The sequence below is a fragment of the Phalacrocorax carbo genome, chromosome 1 (assembly GCF_963921805.1).
Source record: "Phalacrocorax carbo chromosome 1, bPhaCar2.1, whole genome shotgun sequence".
Lineage (NCBI taxonomy): Eukaryota > Metazoa > Chordata > Aves > Suliformes > Phalacrocoracidae > Phalacrocorax > Phalacrocorax carbo.
This window is the reverse complement of record NC_087513.1, coordinates 196032575-196053794: the sequence shown is the minus strand read 5'-3', so window position 1 is coordinate 196053794 and position 21220 is coordinate 196032575. Positions and strand designations below refer to the sequence as shown.

General features: G+C 40.2%; 1 protein-coding gene across 2 annotated transcripts in view; it reads right to left on the bottom strand.

Moving 5' to 3' along the window:
- ATP8A2 (ATPase phospholipid transporting 8A2) overlaps positions 1–21220 on the bottom strand; it is a 299008-nt gene that overhangs the window by 233872 nt on the left and 43916 nt on the right. For both annotated transcript variants that reach the window (XM_064441126.1, XM_064441127.1), the window contains 7 exons: positions 20413–20495; positions 18746–18795; positions 16574–16643; positions 14755–14839; positions 13281–13420; positions 10031–10169; positions 4775–4839 (listed from right to left, as the gene is read on the bottom strand). In XM_064441126.1, the coding sequence (XP_064297196.1) occupies positions 4775–4839; positions 10031–10169; positions 13281–13420; positions 14755–14839; positions 16574–16643; positions 18746–18795; positions 20413–20495 (632 nt within the window). The remainder of the gene's footprint in view (positions 1–4774; positions 4840–10030; positions 10170–13280; positions 13421–14754; positions 14840–16573; positions 16644–18745; positions 18796–20412; positions 20496–21220) is intronic.

The window sequence follows — 21220 nt, the reverse complement described above, 5'->3', positions numbered from 1 at the left end:
CTCTATTGTTTTCTTCCCACTTCCCATTCTCTCACCACTACTTTATGTGCACTGAGCACCACATAACATTAATTCACTAAAGTAAGTGTTTGGCATTGAGTTCTGCAAAGTATCTTCAGCTGTCCGCAAGAGTGAATCCTTAAGTGTATCATGACACTACCGATCACCACAGTTGAGGCCAAAATCGAAGTGTAAGCCATTCAATTCAACATGAGCCATCAGCAACACTATAATTCCAACCGAAAAATTAGAAGCAGCTGCTGTGCTCTCTGTATTCCACAGAACTCCTGATTCAGCTACATAATAGGAGGTAGCAGGTGGCTAAAGATGATAGAGTTTCCTTTTCTTATGTAGGGATTTTGAAGTATGCCTGCCTTGCCTACGCTGGCAGAGGTCAGGCAAAAAGACGGGAGGAAGGGGGTTCCTTCTGTATCAACCCATATTTGATCAGGGTTTCTCATTCTAGTGGGTCCTTAGACTAAGCCATGTGGCAAGACACATATGAAATGGCTCATATTACTGATGATGTCATCCTTGACCTCTCATGCTTTATAAGCATGACTAACTTTGTATTTGAGGAACAGATCCATCTTAATGGCCAGTACTCCAGAGTCAGTGTCTCGCATCCTCACACACTCTTCACATACAAATACAGAGCCCTTAAGGGTCTTAAGCTAGGCTCCACACCCCCATCTATCCAACCAAAGTCCTTTTTGGCATTGAGACAGTCAGACTCCAGTAATATTTTCGTATGTTTTACATGTGACCAATGACCCCCTTTACCATCATGGGGTCTGTCTATAAACATACCTTTGATGGGTGTTCATAGCGGAAACTGATTAATAGATAAATCTGCCAACACTTCAACATAGTGAAAGAAGAGATTGTCAATAAGAAGTTTCTCCTCACCTTAATCCATATAATGAAAATTCAACTTCAAATCTTCCTAGACTGTTCAATCCATTCAGCTTCTCAGTTATTACCCTGTCTTTTTTTTTTAAAATGTACCTATTTTCTCATTTGTACGATAGCTGTTTAAGAAGTCTAGTTTCTCTAGAAGAGTTCACCCTCTAGAGTTAACACCCAGAGATAAACTTGATTTTTTAGGTGTCGCCGCAAAAAAACTCCTGCATCCAGTTTTCCAGACTTCTAGTTTCTGCTTGTCTAGTTGTTAATAGAAGACCTCAGAACAGGAGCACCACATTTACTTATAAGAATCCTTTAAAATTATGGAAATAATTGCATGCCCTACTACTCGTGACTTGATGCTAGTCTCTGTCTCCTAAACAGCAGCGACGGCTCTTCATTCCTGTCCTCCCCCCACTGCCTCAGAAGACTTCAGTCTGCAACTGGGCAATGGAGTCATGATTCAGCAAGTGAAATTGGGTGGATAGTTCTGTCACCTTTTCCCTTTCATACCCTTCCTTTGATGGGGAAAGCAATATTTAGCCTCTCCTAACTTAATTAATTTCTTTCCCCAGGGGTCCTCTCCATCACTCCAGCTGAAGTTTTGGCACTCTACAGTATTTGCAAAGCTGGCATGGGGGAAGTGAGAAGAGATACTTTGGTCAATGACATTTTCTCCCTGTTCAGTTCCCACATTACATTCCCTTCATACTTCTTGGCTAAAGTTTGGGAAAAAGTTGAATATACATAAAAACCTCAAAGTGCATACACTACCAAGTTCAGAACGGATTTAAAGTAGGCGATTTAAAATAGGCGATTCCCTCTATACTTTCTTGAAATACACTAGTTCCCAACTATCAGCATTTTCTGTACCCTATATTCTTTAGCTCTTATTTCTTTTTCCTGATAGGTTTCCTCTCTAGTACCCTTTTTCACTTCTGTAGATCTGTGCTAAGATAGAAATAAGATGAAGGGCAGGTTTCACTTTCTTGTTATTATTAGTTTGGCATTTAGTGCATATGCTGAGGTGCGGATTATCAACCGAGGCTATGAAGTAGGCACCTGACCCTCCAAAAGCAACTCAAAAGGTGGGGTATGGAGACTGTCAGCATGCCTTCTCCCTAACCTGTATACCCAGCCCATCAACTGTAAGCAGATAAAGCTGAAGAGATATCACACAATGAGTTCTTGCTACAGCAATACTTTAAACATCACATGGATCTCCTGAAACAAACCCAGCTGTCATAGGCTTCCATTTTCTCATGTTTTGAGAAAAATCAAAGACTCATCTAAAAAGCAATAAGATCTAATAGGACTTCAAGTATGTCAAGTGCAGAGATGAAATTAGCTAAAACCCCTACTTTCCTATAGCAATGAAAAACATACCAAATTTTAAAAATAGAACACACGCCTTTTTGGAGTCTAAAAATCCTACAGTAGTATATGTAAGTGTATTCCTTTGTACAGCTGCGCAATATGCATTTCATTAAGTCTATGTCAGTTTTGTAAATAAGATAAGACTGCAGTCACATCAATTAACCGGAGCTGGTTCTACGCACAGGCCAGGGCCAAGCTGTTCTTGCTGTTGAAGATGGGAAGGGAGGAAAATTTAAAAAAGGGTTGAGACACCTAGGCAAGTTTTCATCTTCTATTGCTTAAATCCAGCCTTCATCCCAGAAAAGGCAAGTTCATTTTTGCCTTTTACTCAGAGTCCTTGGATCATTCCCCCTGCACTGCTGTTTAACATAAAAAGGAAAATCCCATAGTTAAAGCACTCACATACATAGGGCGTACATAGTAAGCCGTTTCATTGTTCATCCTGCCCTTGGTCCTTTCTGACAATTAACTGAAGTCACCATTTAAAAGCAGGTGCTGAAGCTGCTAGGTACTACTCAGCACCTTTGGTATTATATTCACTACAAACAGAAATAGCCCAAAATCTGTCACTGTATCACTGCATTCAAGAACAGAAGTAGTAAAAAAGTCGAGTTGGTTTGCACACCACCTCATCCAGCTTCCAGGTGTTTCTCAATGCCAAGCAATGTTAGCTCTGTTTTCTTCCTCTGACCTAGCAAGAACCTCCTCTGTCCTGTCTTCAGTTTACACCTCTTGCTTTAGCCATAGAGGATCTTTAAGTCATCTTATTTCTAAACAGAGGCACACTGTTTATCTCCGCAAGTTTAGAGGAACTACTTTTAATTCAGAATAAAATAACAATCTTATTTCAAGGGTCAAAAAAAGAAACCAACTTCAGTTGTGCTTCACTCAGATTTTCTGAATGTGTAAGAAACTAAGAGGGAAACAAAGCATAACTGCTTTCCTTCTTCTGGGTTGAGTTCCCAAGACATTAAGAAAAAAGAAACGAAGTTTTCTTCTTCCTATAATCCTAATCAAGTTATCTTTCTGCCTCAGGAAACAAAAGACCACCAGCTGCTCATTTTCAATTGAGGTTCTGCATCTTTCTTCAGGTTAAGAGGTCCAATTAGCCAAGTGTCACAGAAAGCTCATCACAAGCACAGTATTTTGAACCCACAAAAAGAAAACCTGTCCCTTAAAGAGGGACCATACAGAAGTGGGCAAGTGGAAGATAATAGTCTGAGCAGATAAGAGTCTTAAAGAAGGCATTTAGATGTTTGCTTGTAACAATTTATGTATTCCAATCTACACACACTTAATGCAGTAAGTAATGCTTAGAAGTTAAAACCCCGAAGTTTTCTTATTCCACTAGAATTATTTAAACAAGTCTTTAACTATGCAAAAACACAGATAACATAACTTCTGCAAGAGAACTAACATAGTCGTCATTGCTAGAACCCGGCAATAAGAGGGCTCCCATTATACTGCATGGAAACTAGCAATCCAGGCTCTGGAGGAATATCATCTCCCCTTAGATTCAGTGAGTTCTCCTGAGTTCTGGTGAGCTAGAACACTAGCACTTGAGATGCCACAGCTGCATACAAAGAACTTGAGTCTGAGCTGAAAACACTATCAAGGCTGCTGATAACTAAATCACAGACACATCTGGAAAATAACGCTTATCAGGTGATTACTTAGCCACAGTAGTATTCCTCTCTTCCACCAGATTTCCACATAGCCAGTTAACTCCTTTGATATGCAAAGATACAGGCTTTGCATCTTCCATCCAGTCAAGCAGTATGAATTGCCAACTCTAAACACAAGTATCAGATGCTGCCTATTATAGATCTTTTAATCTGTCCTACAAATAACTTGAATAGCAATAAGATATTCAAGTGATATCAAATGCTGATATTAATGCTAAAATAGGCAAACTAGAAAAAAATCTTCTAGGAAGATTTAAGTACAAGTGTATGATTTTAATAGTTAATTTTTACACATACCTGAGGAGCACGGCAACCACTTGCAAGCAATTTTTGATCCAATTTTTAGTTCTCAAAAGCTGTACATAATCAAGCTCATAATGCAGTTTGCTCAGGCACAGGTTTGGTTACAGCTGTTCCATGCAATGCTGAACATAACTAAGCCTCATTTCAACATAAAGAGCTTTTTTTTTTTTTTTCCCCTTTCTTCAAACATGTTACTCCTATATCTATACCTCAAAACCAAACTATATTCCTGGTGGCATACTGCAGGTTTCACTAGGTTGCAGGAGAGCCAAACCCATGGACCTAATTAGTTTCTTGTTCTGAAACTTGAGTTTGATCTGCAAAGCTTGTGACTGGAGGCCTCAGGACTACATTTTGCACACCCTGCCCCCATTTTAGCATGAATTGTTGATCTTGCTAACTTTAAAGGCAAGTGAGAGAAAAAATGAGAAAGCTCAACAGCTTTCCCTTTTGTTAGCAACACCTCCTTCTGTCAAGAATTACACCAGAAATTGCTTACTTACATCTAGCGAATCCTCATTGACCAGGATGAGAGACATACTCTGTGAAATGAGTCTGCAGGAGTACCCTGCAAGAAAAAACAACATGACGATTTACTTTTTGGAAAAATTTTTAAGCTTTAGCTAAACCTTAAGATAAGCATCTATAGGTCAGATAACAGTTTACTTTTTGAGCAGTTACTCCTATCAGGTAGGCTAGTGGAAACATTGGTGTATAGGACACACTCCATACTGGACCATTTTACTAGAAACAGAGGCTGCATTTTTTATCTGCATTTCCAAATACTCACACACCCCTGTTGGGAAAAGAATGAAATATATTCTAACGAAGTGCAGCCTACAACATGAAAGCTCCCCAGACAGCCTCTGATTCTGCCCATGAACATGTCTCAGGTGGTAGTACAGAGCTGAGTAATGGAGATTCAACAGGTATAGACAGAACACTGACTTGGGAAAAAAGTCAGTTTGCCATTTTTACAAGTTAGCCCCAGGCTGAAGAAGCACTTCCTTATTTTAACTGAGGAGAAAAGAGAATATTACAAACTTAGGTGCTTCCCTCCACATCAAGTTTATTCTTCCCCAGGGAATAGCAATAGCCTTGTGCAGTAGGCTGTTACAAATTCAGTATAACTAATTCAAAAGGATTTTCTAGGAGCGTTTGATGGGAACAGCAGCTGCATTAGCAAGCTGTAATTTCTAAGCCACCAGTCCCTATTTCCTTTTACATCTTTAAAAAAAAAGCTACTCAACAAGTGGAGGTGGGGAAAAAACCAAACCTATGGAAAACAAGAGTTGCTCTGCTGTGTACCTTGGAACTCATGGAGTCAGAACTAATCCTGCAATTGAGGTAGTTTTGTATCTTGTCATCACATTAAAAGGGAAGGAGATCAAGATTAGAATAGGAGGATGTAAGTCAAGCCTAACAAGTTATAGATCTATACATTATGTACAATTTCAGGACTATGAATATGTTAAAATCCAGGACTAGTATAAAACAAAGTAGCTGGCAACTGTAATGTTAGAAGTGATGTTTGTAGTCATATTTTGAAGTTTTACAATACTTCTATAATAGTTATTACTGGCAGTATTAACACGGCAAGCAAAAATAAACTAAGATTTGGCACATTTTTGTCTATACTTCTGAGTAGAGTAAGATCAACTCTTAGTTCAAAGTCAGGTATAAAATGTCAATGCACACCTGTAAGTTGATGTCTACCTCTTTAATTTAGAAGTCTGAGTATAAGTCCATGAAGCAGATGAATCAGGTACTTATTATTCTGGGACTTATTTCCCTTCAAGTGCCCTGGGGGAAAGGTTGCTTGAACCAGAGTTCAAGATCATAGCCCACAGGCACATTTGTACCGCAGGCATACAGAATCCAGCATCTGAGCCAAGAGTGGTTATGCTCTGTATTTAGAGAGAGCACATGTTCCCTGCTCAACCTTTGCATAGGGATACAGGCAAGCATGCTGGTGCTGCTTCCATTCCCTCAACTGAAACATCATGGCTCACCGTAACAGAAGTATTATTACCTCTGAATTGGGGAGATATGGGTTTGTTAGATGGACTGTTAAGACGGATAAGGCAGTGGCTGGATGGCTGCAAAGAGTTACAGTCAATGGGTCAACATCCAAGTGGAAACCAGTAATGACCACTGTTCCTCAGGGGTCAGTCCTGTGACCAATACCATTTAGTATCTTCATCTGAGACTGACAGTGAAATAGCACGTACTCTCAGCAAGTTAGCCGACAACATGAAGCTGATATGACTGTGCAGTTCAGAGAGTGAAGGGGTGCCATCCAGAGGAACCTTACAGCCTTGAGGAATAGGCCCGTGAGAACCTCATGAAGTTCAACAAAGCCAATTTGCAGCAATCCCAAACACCAATCAGTATAGACTGAAGAATGAATGGATTGAGAGCAGCCTACTGAGAAGCCCATGGGAATACTGGTGGCTGAAAACTTGGACATGAGACCCCACCTGGAGTACTACATCCAGCTCTGGGGCCTGCAGCACAAGACAGACATGGACCTGTTAGAGCACATCCAGACGATGTCATAACAGCAATCAGAGGACTGGAACATCTCTCCTACGAAAAAAGGCTGAGAACTTTCAGCTTATAAAAATTGAAGACCCTATGACACGTTCTAAGATATTTCTGAACCTGGAACTCCAATTTTCTACAGGCAAAAAGTTCAAATGGTTGATCAATATTAAAGCATACCAGGAACACACTCCTTACCCGTAGCACTATCAGTTGGCACATGGCTGGGTGGAAGGCATACAACCACCTCATGGAATCACAGAATGGTACAAGTTGGAAGGAACCTCTGGAGATCAGCCTGTCCAACCCCCCTGCTTGAGCAGGCACACCTAGAGCAGGGGGCACAGGCACGTGTCCAGGTAGGTTTTGAATGTCTCCAGGGAAGGAGGCTCCACAGCCTCCCTGGGCAGCCGGTTCCACTGCTCTGTCACCCTCCCAGGAAAGAAGCTTTTTCTCATATTGAGGTGGAACTTCCTATGTCCCAACTTGAGCAACCTCACAGCAAGGTCAATCATTACCCTTCAGAGAGGTCAACAATGCAACCAAGAGACAAACACACAGAAATTCTGAAGGCCAGAGAATCAAGAGGAAGCTGGAAGAGCAAACTACTCCAACCCCTTGGGGCAGCTGCCAAGAGCTCAAATATCCCTCAGTACATATGCATATCCACATAGCAAGCAAGAGTCGTAAACATAACCACTACACACAATGAGAACGTGACAGTACTTTTTACTCTCCAGACCGCATATTTACACATAAAGCATAAAGTGCATGTGGATTGGGTTTTAAATTGAATGTTTAATAGTTTTAATGGGTTACATACAAAAACTGGAAGGGTGCTACATGTTCGTACTTTTAAGACAACTTGAACTTGAAGATAAGTTTGAGTTTTACTACCAAATTGTACAAAAAGCAAGTGATAATTTAGAAGCTGTAAGGGAGATACTTATTGTCAAGTTGCTCTCATATTAAAGAATAACACTTTCAGAGACAAGCTGGAAGTGTCTCCTTCACAGACTTCAGAGTAAGCAATTTCTGTAAAGCTCATGTACTTGTGTTCAGGCTAGCTGCTACCAGTTATTTCAGATATTTATGCCAAAAACTGTAGCTTTTTTTTTTAATTTCTAAAGATGTTTCCTTCAAGTTGACTACTGCTTTTGAAGAAAACAAAACCTGCCGATATTGATTCAAACCAATTCGCATTTAAACCAATTGTCTGCTTAAGCCATCCACCTTACTTCTACTAAAACTATTTCAGTTCAGCAAGTTAGTCCATCTCTTGGTACCACCTTTGACTTCCAAATACCAAAACCGAATTGAATTAATCTAAGTGAACAAAAATTCTAGTCAGTCAAGCACACTATATCCTGAAATCCTACTAAACCAACCAAAGCAGAAAAAATTAAAAAACAGACTAGAACAGCAAATGCCTGAAGTTTTGCTAAAGGTAATATAATTTCAGATACAGAGCATCACAGTTCTGCTAGGAGGAGCCTGAAATACACCCGTCTACATGCAGTTCCATATATAAAAAGCTTCATGGGTCACATTCTTCATATAGTTAGAGGCTCTTGTCATAAACATGAGCTCAAGAAGGCTAACGAAATAGCTTCTGCAACAGGAGGCAACCTATGCTTAACCTACACCTGTACATCTAAACCGACTAATTGTCCTGGTTTCAGCTGGAATAGAGTTAAATTACTTCATAGCAGCTAGTATGGGGCTGTGTTTTGGATTTTTGCTGGAAACAGTGGTGATAATGTGGAGATGTTTTAGTTGTTGCTAAGTAGCACTTACACTGGTCAGGGACTTCTTCAGCTCCCTGTGCTCTGCCAGGCACACAAGAAGCTGGGAGGGGACACAGCCAGGGCAGCTGACCCCAACTGACCAAAGGGATATTCCATACCATATAACGTCATGCTCAGTATATAAAGCTGGGGGAAGAAGAAGGGGGGGATGTTTGGAGTTTTCGAGTTTGTCTTCCCAACTAACTGCTGTGTGTGATGGAGCCCTGCTTTCCTGGAGATGGCTGAACACCTGCCTACCCATGGGAAGTAGTGAATGAATTCCTTGTTTTGCTTTGCTTCTGCGCACAGCTTTTGCTTTACCTATTAAACTGTCTTTATCTCAGCCCGTGACTTGCCTCATTTTTACTCTTCCGATTGTCTCCCCCATCTCACCGGGGGAAGTGACCAAGCAGCTGCGTGGTGCTTGGTTGCTGACTGGGGCTAAACCACAACACTAATCTACAAATCTGAATGCAATTATGGATTGCACTTCACATGGGCAGACTAGAGACCCTGAGGATCAACAAGGTGTTCTGGACTTAAGGAACAAGGTGAAAGCATCACTCAGTTCTGCAAGATCTCAGATCACCAGAATGCCACTCTGCCTCTTCCCATCTCTGGGAAGATTTACCAGTTACAGGAAGAAAGATCATCAAAAATAGCAAGAGTATCATGGCACTATTGCTTGATCAAAAAGAGAAGAGTCTAGATTTGTGCTCATTAAACATATAAAATACCTCTTCTTTCCAAGGGGGCGTTGTTCTCTTACAATGCTATTTTGGGGCATATGTGATGTCATGAGGCAGGGGTACTAATATCAGGATTTGTTCCTTTAACAAGTCTTTAACACTCAGTTAAGACCTGGATAGCCCCTCTCCTAGGAAGCTACTAGCATTTGTGAAGGGCTGTGGCATGATGGCAGCATAGGAGTAACTCACAAAACAGCATTTCAAGCATGACAGCCTTCTGTGACAGCACAAGGTATTGCTACACAGGCTGCCCACCCTGCAAGCACCCACAGCGAGAAAAAGGTTGAAGGATTTGAGTTTTGAGCACTTATAGACCTACTCATGGCATATCCAATGCAAGACTCGCACAATAGCAGAAGTGCTACAGAGCACAACATCTAGTTCCTATAGGATTGAAATTACAATGCTCACCCCTCCAGTTCAGGCCAGCCTTAGTGTAAAATCTTTTTATTTGACAAATTGCAAGTAGAGTTGGGTATGTAGACTGAATTTGTGAGATAAATTAGATTTCCTTCAAGGCCATAAATGTAAGGGCTGCTTCTAATAAGGAACCTAAATTTACAATGCTGAAAACTCTGGTTTTATGCTGCAAAACCAGGTTTAAAACCCCACACAGCAGATCTAGTACACAACCTGCCACATATCAGACAAATTCAGAGTAACCAGAAAGATACATTACCTATATTGAGAGCTGTTTCCTGTTTGTCCCCTGTCAGAATCCATATCTTAATTTCTGCCTTGATTAGTGTGGCTATTGTTTCTGGAACACCTGCTTGCAGACGGTCTTCAATGGCTGTAGCTCCAAGAAGCAGTAAATCCTGGAAAAAAGAATTTAAGGGATTGTTTTCTTAAGATAAAGCTCTATTTGGAACACACTCAAAAAGGAATTATAAGGCAGCATGTTGCGCCTCATTGCTAATACAGCATTTTGACAAGCAGTACACGCTACACTGAGTTTCTGGTGTGGCTATTCTACTTTCGCTGCATACAATTCTCATTTGAAAAGGTACAGAACGGAACCGACTGTTTCTGATCATAAATATGGCAATGTTTCAGGAGCAATTAATTGAAGTTATACAATTAAAGCTAGCCTATGGATGAACATACATACTAGAGCATTCACTGAGAAATCACAGTTTATGTACTTCTCAAAAGTCATCTGGCATCACATAATTTAAACTAATTTCGCTCCCATAAAATGTACATAAAGACTGGATACAATCAAAGCAAACATTATTACAACTATTTATGGATATAATGACTACATTAGTGTTCATACCACTTGTATACCCTAAATCAAAGTATCTCTAGTCTACATACAGATGTCTGCCAGAAAAACATCTCATACAAACTTAATACTAAAGGAGTTAGCCATAGTCTTATATAATTCTGAAGCAACTGCTTGAAGAGATTTGACCATGTTATAGAAAAAAGAAAAGGCACAGAAAAAAACTAAGAAATACACCTTGTCAAAAGGAACAATCTACTCAAAGAATTATCTTTAGAAACATTTTAATGATTCCTTAGTTGTGTAAAAGTGTTCAATTTAAAAGAAATTGATACAAATTGAGTTTAGTTATACTGTAGAATTTCAGGAATTGCACATAAAAAGTAACAGCTTCTAGTCTTTGTAGGGATTAAAATGAACACGTGAAAAAAGATTAAGTGAACAGAAATAGTTAGGAGAGTCAGTGTTGTTCAGCCTGGAGAAAAGGCTCCAGGGGGAGCTTATTGGGGCCTTTTTATATATAAGTGGGGCTTATAAAAAAGATGGAGAAAGGCTGTTTACCAAGGACTTCCGTGGCGGGACCAGGGGCAGTGGTTTCAAACTGAAAAAGGTAGATTTAAATTGGACAAAGTAGGAATTTTTTTTCACAGTGAAAGTGGTGAGACACTGGAACAGGTTGCCCAGAGAAGTTGTGGATGCCCCATCCCAGGAAGCGTCCAGAGTCAGGCTGGATGGAACTTGGAACGACCTGCTCTAGTGAAAGATGTCCCTGCCCATGGCAGTGGGGTTGGACTAGATAAACTTTAAAGGTCTGTTCCAACCCAAACCATTCTATGATCCTCTAAAGAGAGCATTAGAGCAGCTCCTGCTTGTATGCATCTATGCATGCATAAAGAACAGAAAAGGAAGTTGTTATTCATACAGGTGTGGAAGCTGGCATTAGTTACAGCTCTTGACAAAGCTTAAGTTTTGTTGTGATGTATTCAACTGGTAAAGGTAGTAGAATCAAATCCCATCTACTTTGGTACCTTATAGCCTCCTGATAAAGCATCAGACCTATCGATGCTAATAGCACTTGAAGGTTACAAATGCAATTCAAGTGCACAACTGTGGATTGTCTTCTATTCCTAAAATCACTTGTTAAGCAGTTAAACATGACAGCACAGGGATCAGCACGGCTGAGCTACCCGAGCAGGGTAGTTACTACAGCACCTGCTGAAGCCCCCTCAGCCCGTGTGCAGGTGGGGAAGGAAGCCAGTTCAAGTCTGACTCCAATTGTGCACCTGTACTATGACCCAGTGACCTCAGGCTGACTAAGTACCTCTCCCACTCTCATTTGAGCCCTTAGATGAAAAATCAGCCTGTTAAAACACAGTTTATGTTACAGCCGTAAGTCAGTTAATCTAGAAACACCTACAGACCAGAGCATTTAACCTGTGAAATATCAGCTTTAAGAAAAAAGTCACAAGTGCAATTCCCTGCTCCTTGGTATGACCACCAAACAGACATTAACAGGAAAGGAATACAGTGGGTATTTTCCTACCAGTATGGCACTAAGCTCAAAACTCCAATTCTACAATCCACTTATGGGTCCCCTTTTTTCAATGTATTAAATTGTGGAAAGAGGCAGAAGGTAGGTGGCCAAAAATTACCTAAACTTTGAGAAAACATTTTAAAGATAATCAAACCATGCTCATTTTTCAACTCTGCAAAACTAGAAGTGTATGAGAGCACAGTGCAGGAAGCAGAAAGCTGAAAGGAGCTATGCAAACCTACAGATCAAGGGTAAGCTAACCACACTGCTATTAACACAAAAGACAACTTCAGGTCTTTGTTTTAAAAGCAAGACCCAATCTTCAGCTATTAGAGTTCTTGGAGTTTTTCTGTCACCCTATGAAAGTTCGCTCCCATCCTAGCCTCAACCTCCTTCCTTCTGCCCCAGCTAACTAAAATAACCATCAGTGCTCCAGAACTTAAGTTGCATTGCTAATATTAATTAGAACAGGAAATTGAAGTTCAAAAACCATTTTAAAGAAACCACTAAATAAAATTAGAGTGGAATAACTGGAGCAAGGGGAAAGAGCATGAATAAGGGTAGGTGACAAGTGGGACCACCAGCACTTCAGAAAGCCATTGAGACCAACAAGTATCAAAGAAACACTGGCCCCTAGTGCTGCTCTTTTAACATTTCACTCAGTATGGGATAACAACATTTCAAACTGGCTCCCTGACACCTGCTCTCACCTTCCAGAATTATGACTTCTGCAACCTGTATAGAGAGCCATGCAACTACAAGCCTCAGTGAGCACTTGGTTTTGTCTACAGTGTCTACAACAGCCTTCAGAAAACCTGAACTGACTGCTGTATGAAGAATGAAAAGATTTCATCTAATAGAACATGGGAACTTGCTGCAACACAACAATTTATATATTATCAAGTTATATCAACCTTACACAAGATAAAAAGAACACGAGAGAAGAGTTTGTAAGTAGCAGTGACCTTTTATACATATGTTAGTCTCAGATTTATGAACTAAAACTTGAGAGCTCTATGGACTGAACAGGTTGCCAACTACAAATACCTTTTACATTTCTCATGAATGAAATTAGCAGTTTGTTTTACTGTATAAAGCCCAAATTCCATGGGAAAAGACAAACGCAAGGGAATCTATGTCTGAATATCAAAAAAGTATGCATCCCACCTTTTCAATGATCTCATAGCATTCCTCCAGCTTCTGAGTTCTGTCTTTCAGAACTGTACTGGATTCATTGTAGACGTTCAACCATTCTCTGTAAGAGTTTTCTGACAGGTCTGCATAAGCAATGCACAAAGTCCTCAGACCTACAAAACAGAAGACAGCCATTACACACAGTAAAATTACACTACCAGAAAATCATTAATGCCCTAATGAATGCTAAATTATAACCCGCTCACTGGAGCCAACAGGATCTTTTAATGCACACTAACTCTGGATTCCAGAAAGTCTCCTGTACATTTTGAAAGCATTTGGGTTTTCACAAGTATAAAACAAGAGCCTGGCTTATTTAGGTAACCAGTGTTGGTGCAAATCAAGAGAGCTTACCAGTCAAAGTTATCCCTGATTTTCAGTATTGCAATCTAGCCATACTGGTGTAACAAAAGGGTCATTAATCTTTTCAGTTTAAGTATGAAGGCTTATCCTTCATGTATTCTTAAAAAGATCTAATTAAACAAAGAAGTGGCTATGTATTGTGATTGGAGATATTACTTAGTCATACATACTGCACAGCCCATTTTTCCTTTTAGAAAGACTCTTCTCCTTCAATGTATGCACATAACATTAATAATGGGAGTTACACATACACAAAAGAGTAGAGAATAGGGCCCATGAAGAATAAAAACCATTTTATTAGACCACTGACAAAAATTAACAGACAGGAGTAATGATTATTTTTCCTGGCATGAGTCAAGCAGACAGGAGTGTGTGCCATAATACACAAAAGTTGAGTTACTGAGAAGGTTGGAGTCTGCAAAAATATTATTGGGTGGGTGGTGGGTTTTTTGGGTGGTTTTTGTTTTTTTGTTTTGTTTTGGGTTTTTTGTTTTTTTTTTTTTTTTACAAAAACTGAATAAATTATGTTTTCAGGTTTAGGAAGACAATCACTGGTTCATAGCTTTACTATAACACAAGTATTTTTTGCTACTGCAGAAGATGGAAAAAAGCCAAGTACTTCCCTGTGAATGGAGCTGCTACATCAGTCATAAAGGCTTAAGAGACCATTTCAGATCATATTTGACGTCTTGGTCTTCTAGCTTCTCAGCATGTTCAGGTTACGATTCTGCTTCATAAAGCCAGCGACTTGGTCATTTGACTTTTACACTGGCAAAAACACGTCTAACTCCAATGTAATTGAGGTGTTCTGGGCAATAGAACTCACGCCCTTTCCCTTCATCATGGCCAAGCAGAGCCCCATCTTTTCCTTCCAAATTCTACTTCCCTACCAAATGCACACAGAATCAGACCACAAACTGCCTTTACCTTAAAGTTATCGTAGAGTTGTTAATTTGCTGATAATGCATCTCTTCTTAATTTATTGTCATAATCATCTTATTTGGCATTGCAAAGCTTAGACAATGCAGAACATGCTCAAAGTAACTTGATAAATTGAATTCTCATGACATGCTGTTTCTCTTACCTTCTGTTGCGAAGTATTCAAGATGGCACAGTGTTTGCTCCATATACTGGGAATCTTTTGAAAGCCTCTCAAAAATCACATTATCCTACCAAAACCAAATTAATTACAACAGAGTAAGTCTACATATGAAGTTCCATTTGTTGATTTACAAGCCCAAGTGAAGTCACCTGAGTGGACTTGCTAATATCAGAATGCAAACCTATATTTACAAGCAATGCATTTGGGTTTTAGAGACTCTGGTTTAAGTAATCTGGATTGTGCCCAGTGGCAGAGATACTGCATCCACTTTAAATAATGGGGACAGAAGTACACACTGCCATCCTCCCCTCTTTCTATAAAGGGTCCCTATTTGGGGGCAGTACAGAACACTCCTTTCTGAATTACTAAGCAGATATTGATTTTCAGAGAATAGAAACATCTAGTCTTATTCAGTACACATTGTAGTCCCATACGGAAGAGCTTTTGCAATCCTTCCCAGACAAGATTCCCACTGATGTTAAAAAATAGAAGGCAGAAACACTGAACAGGTTCTACCACAAAATTCTCTCAGAAATAAACCTTCCTCCTGTAGCAACTTTCCTCATCAGTAAATCAAAGGGGAATTGAAAAGGCACAGATAAGAGCTAAAAATCAAAATGCAGCACTATCACTCGCATATCTAGAGTCTCTGGGTTTCATTCTGCAATTGCCAGAACAAGTTCCAACATGCACGTGAAATACACAAACCCTGCTCTTAAGCTCCATAAACAGGTCTACGTCTATCACTGATTAGAGATAGGCATAGAAAGCAAGTAATTTATGATGGATGTGATAGGGTGGGAGATGACTATCAGAATGCAGAAGAGTTCACAAAGATTAGGCAGTTAACTTACAGTTTAGGTAAGTGGTGAATGCAGAACATAAAAGACAAAACACCACGCTAATTACTACAACCCTTTTGCTCTTTTAGACATCCAAGCCTGCTCACACAGAAGACAGCACCATGTTTTTTTTACTACGAACTCTCCTGTTCTCCATCTCTTCCAGGGCCACACTCCAAGAAATAGTGTGAACATAAATAAGCACGGTAAGAGCAACAAGCTGTTGCAGATCTGTGCCATCCGACTAGGCATACAGCTTTGAAATACCACACAATATCAGTGGGCTTAATTCACTCCCTCCACACCAGCATGAAGCCCACAGTCTTGATCAAATAAGGGGAGTTAAACAGAAGCAGAGCAGTGTACCTATACCTATACATAAGGACCAATTCAAGTAAACCAGATCCTTACAGAAGTCAGAAAGGCTTTTCCCTGTTGCAAAAAGCCACCTGCATGGCTTCCCACTGAAATCAGAAACACTCCCTGGTTGTGGCCAATGCTAGTTTTGCAGCCTTTATACTTTAAGTTATTGCTCTTGTCAAAGAGGACAGAAGCAGAACACGGTGCAATTCATAATGACAAATAACAGCAGGTGCAGAGATGCAAAAGCCAGATCAAAAGCCAACTGCTTGAGAACAGATTTTAGTATTAGATTCAGACAACAGCATTCAGTCTAGCTCCTGAACTGCTGCTCCACAGCTGGGTGAAATCCTGCCTTTGCGTAAGTAGAGGGTACTGCTCCCATTAGTCTCAGGATTTCAACTGGGTAGTAGGAAGCCTAGCAATCTTCCTGCCTGCAAAAAGAGTCAGAGGAAGAATGACAGATCTCCTAAATCACTTAGCCCTAAACAGAAAACGAACAGGTATTATGTATGAGACATGAAATGCTAGCATCAGCCACAGCTGTTGAAACAATAACTGCCAGTGTTAGTTCTCCATTAGGTAGCACAACTACTTACAGCCCCTTTGCAGTAGAGACGTAGCTGTCCTGCTGGAGTTCGAACAATCACTGACATTCTCTTCCTGTTGCTATTGAAAGAAAAATATTTGCTTTCATTAGTCATAGTGATGACAACTAAGTCCTGGTCTAGCCACTGCATTTTCTCAGATGTGCTTAGTGCAGCTAAGATCAAGTGAGGTATAACAGTAGTGATTTAAGACCACAAAATCCTTGACAACAAGGAGAAATACTAAATTGTCCATTTACAGCTTCAGCCCTATGGCTTCTGTTGGCTGTTGGTGATCACTCAACCAGAACTATGACTTGCACCCAAATGTGAGCAAGGATTTGGAAAAGAGCAAGATGGCACAAAAATCCTCCTGAAAGAAGGGGAGTCATATTTATTCTTAGCTTTTCATTATTCCTCAAGCAAAATTGTTCTGGGGACTCAGGCTATAAATGGTATCATTAAGCTATATGTGTATTTATTTTAAGCATAACAGACTGAAATAACCACCCAATGACAAAGGCAGTTATTTAACTACCTAACTCAAAAGAATGCAGAAAGGTCACAGAAAAAAAATCATGGTATAGACCAGCTCTTGGTCTTATCAGACCTATATAGTTGGGATTACGTAAAACAAAGTCAGACCCTCTAAACAGGGCTGCATATCAAGACAGTCAAGTTAGGGATATATTTTAAAAATAAAGGTAAACAGTAGCATTCTGTACACTTAAAGTTATGCCAGGATTATTCTTTAAGATTAATTTTGGCATTTCACTTATCAATCTCTCCTTTAAAAGCCACTGGATAAAAAAATGCACCTTCTAAGAAGCAGAGGCAAGCAAATCAACTCTCATCAAGACAGCCCTAAGAACATGTGATTTCACATTCAAAAGGAGTTGTGCGGAACTAATTCTTTCCCTTAGGAAAGGGCTAACTCAGAAGCACCCTCCTTCCTCATACCCTTCTTGCCAATATGTACAAACTGATCCGAGTGTAGAGCAATCATCATCCTCCTCCTCTGAAGTTCCTCTGGGAAACCTAGCCCCTTTCCAGGGCTCAAGAGCCAAGTGTAAGAAAGTAAGCTCTTGGCATGTGTGATCAGACAAAACAATCCTTTCTGACACCTTCTAAAGAAAGTCTGGAAGGACAGCAATTAGCTGTGCCCAGAATTTCTGCAGTGAGCTAACACTGGGAAACTTCCTTGTGCTTTCTGAAATCTAATTACAGAACTCCCTTACTATTCAAGTGGGAAGTTGCTACACACAAGGAAGAGCTAAGACAGCCTTTTTTCTGCTACAGCAGGCTACAGATACTCCCGTCCACAGACACCAGGGTACTGGTCAACTTGTCAAAAAAAACTCGCAAACAAAAAACCACTAAAAGTTTTCTCATACCTTTTCATGTACTCTCACAAGTAGCCTAAGCAGCTACATACTGAATGAAAGGGAAAGTAGTCCAGAGTAATCTTCAAAGGAAGCCAGGACACAAGAAAAGCTGCCTACCTCAAATATTCCCTGACCATAGTTCTGCATACTCCTTTACAGCAGAACCAGCCAACTCAGAGGGCAGAGAACAAGACTTTAAGGCTTTAAGCCCCAGTAAGAGTAAAAAAACCAAAACACTGACAAAGCACCTTTTACGATCTCTGGCGATTTAGAGATCCAATTCATCACACAAAGCTTCCTGCTACCCAAGCAGTGCCCATCCTAACTAGCCTGCCAAGCTAGCAGCGCTTGCAAGGTTTAGTTTTTCATAGCTGGAGTGCTTCTTGAGAAAGGGTACCAAAAAGCCCTCCAGTTGTAGATTCTACCTACTGAAAACCAAGTGATTTAGAGAAGTACTATAAAAGTGCAATCTCAATCTCAAAGTATGTACTTTAAGTAGACGAGTGACACATTATGAAATCAATGAGGCACGGAATGACACTTTCAGGGTAGCAGTTCTCTAACAGCCATCAGAGCTGGAGTAGCAGGGGAGAGCTTCACGCTCACATGCCAAAAGCCACCAGTTTGTACGAAGCACTGTATTAGCCCTATATTGGAAACAAGAAAATGGAGGGGCAAGACAAAATTAAGGACATTGAGCTTTTCTACTGCATCAGCTGAATCTTTTTATTCTCAATAATGTATTTATAAAAACAGTTGTCTTGTTATGCTGCATTTAGTATATTACAGAAGAACTTACCTGGAGAACTCCAGCACGTTAAGGATTTCAAAGGTTTTTTCTTTTCCCAGCTACAAAAAAAATAATGTACTATTATAAGCAAAATTTGCAGTACATTCTTACATGTGTAAACATGCAAGCTGGTTAAACACCTTCGTTTACACATCCCAGTGTAAATTGAGTGTGGTAATAGCTCCCTCTCCTGGTAAAAGTGATATAGAACACCTAATATTGCAGCCTCCTCCACTTATTTTTACACCATTTCAAGGAACTCATGTCTTACTCTAGAAAGATAAGCATGCTCTGAAAATTAAGCTACATATTTACTCCTTAAAAGCTATCAACTAAGAGACATACTACAGACTGTGAGCATTATTCCAATTAAAATAAACATACCATCCAGATTGGGTATTACAATAACTTTTGCCTGAACTGCCTTAATATTTCTTTTACTTGAATTTACAAGCATATTAGGTTGGGGTTTTTTAGCAAAAAAATGTGGTTAACAGGAGTAATTCCTGTTATCACCAACAGCTGTTTGCTGGGGTTGAGCATAAGCAACCAGAGGAGGGAGAAGGATTTAGTAACACCTTGCCTTTGCCACTCCTGCTATATAACAGCTAGTGGGACAAGTGGGATTTACTAGAGTCTCAGAACTCCAATACTACTTGTGGCATGTGGTATAATAAAGGGCTGTAGCAAAATCTAATTGCAGTACAGAGTTATGTCGTACAGGTACATTAATGTAGCAATATCCCTCCAAGGCCAAAAGCCATCTCCAACCCATCACACATGTACTGCCACAGATGTAGGCAATGAGGAGAGACAAGAACCTCTGGAGTGACAGCTTTTATTGCTGGCTGTAGATTGACAATGCTCCCAGCTTAGCAAGCATGAGGAGTATGAAACTAGGTCAAGTTGTCCTGGGTCCTCCTGGAGAAGATACGAGAGCCTAGACAACTCTAGATGACACTGCTCATCCTAAGCTCTTCCCCTTAAACTAAGAAGCAGTTTTCTGAGTAGTTGTAAAAAGTTTGTGACAAGTCCTAGGAAATATATATGTTTTCAGTGCTTAGCTTGGCAGTGTATCTAGGAACTTCAAAGTGAACAGACCTAAGAGGAAGGACAAAAATACATCCTTGTTATTAATAAGGACCCTACTATGTATTCCAGAGACAGAGTTCTCATCCTAGTTGCACCTGTGTAAATCTGAAGCCACTTCAGCTCAGATGTAACTTTAGTCAGAATGTGGCCCCATGAGTTTGAGACTGCCTGTGTCAGCTCTAATCCATTAACTGCACAAGCCTGCGCATAACCTTCTGTAGACGTTACTAAGAAACACTCCTAGATGTTTGATTTCTTGTATTAAAAAGAAGTATAGTAACCATTCAACATATTAGTTAGAATATCTCCCAGACACAAATTTCTTTCTGATTGAGTGCACTCATCTGTACTTCCTAGACAAGGGAAATAGTCTTCAGGCACAACTGCTGTCGTTTCCCATATAAGCTTGCAACTTCCTATTGGCAACATCACACAGGAGGGCAGAGGACAACTTCTCCTAGTCTGCAAAAAGTCTTTTGCATGTAGCACCCTAAAGGCCCTGTAAAGGCGGACTCACAAGAACCACACAAGAGACATTACGCTCTGCATGAGCTCGGCAGTCTGTGCCATGCACATCTACTTACCGCATCAATGATAACCGAATGTGGAGTCCGTCCTGTGAAGACATAACCAAGTTTCTTTGCTCCTTTCACTAATGCCCCCTCATCTGCCAATACAAGAAAAGCTTAAATTTAATCTGGTATGCAGAAGAGGCCTGCAAAGCCTGTACTTAAATATGCCACACTGCCAAAACACAGAAGCCCCCTTCCCCATGTATTCCCACACTTGTAGGGCTGCTTGAGTAGCTCTGCACGCACTTCCAAAAAAGTTTCATTGTAGTCCTACAAAGGCCATGTAATATCATCTACACACACTTCATATTCAGTTTGTATGAAACATCCTGTAACTTCTGAAGCATTCAAACTCTATTGTTCTGGAGAAGTTATACTTATGTATGTGAAAAAGGGGCAATACCTGTTCTGAAAGAAAGATCAAAGCTGTGTGACTAAATTCTTAGAACATGCATTTAATCCACTTCCTGCTGCAAAGGTACTAAGCTCAGCTGCTATGGAAATGAGTACGGCATTGTCTTGTAGAGACCGAATTGGGCAATCCCATTAAAAGCTCAAATAACTGAGCTGAAACCATAGCCAACAAGCCAACACCTCTACCTCTAGTTCATAGTTATACAGCCTCGTTAAGGAGCAAGCGGCATTAAGCACAAGCACCATACAAGTGAATTTAGCGCCAGAACAAGTAACCCTGATGTCTGTACAGCTCCCTTGGTCTCCTCATGGTTCACCAACACTGATTAGAGCTGCCTTATACGGGCTGTTCACCCAACTCTTCAGCCAGTTTATTAAGACAAATAGAAATGCTGCTGCTTTATCA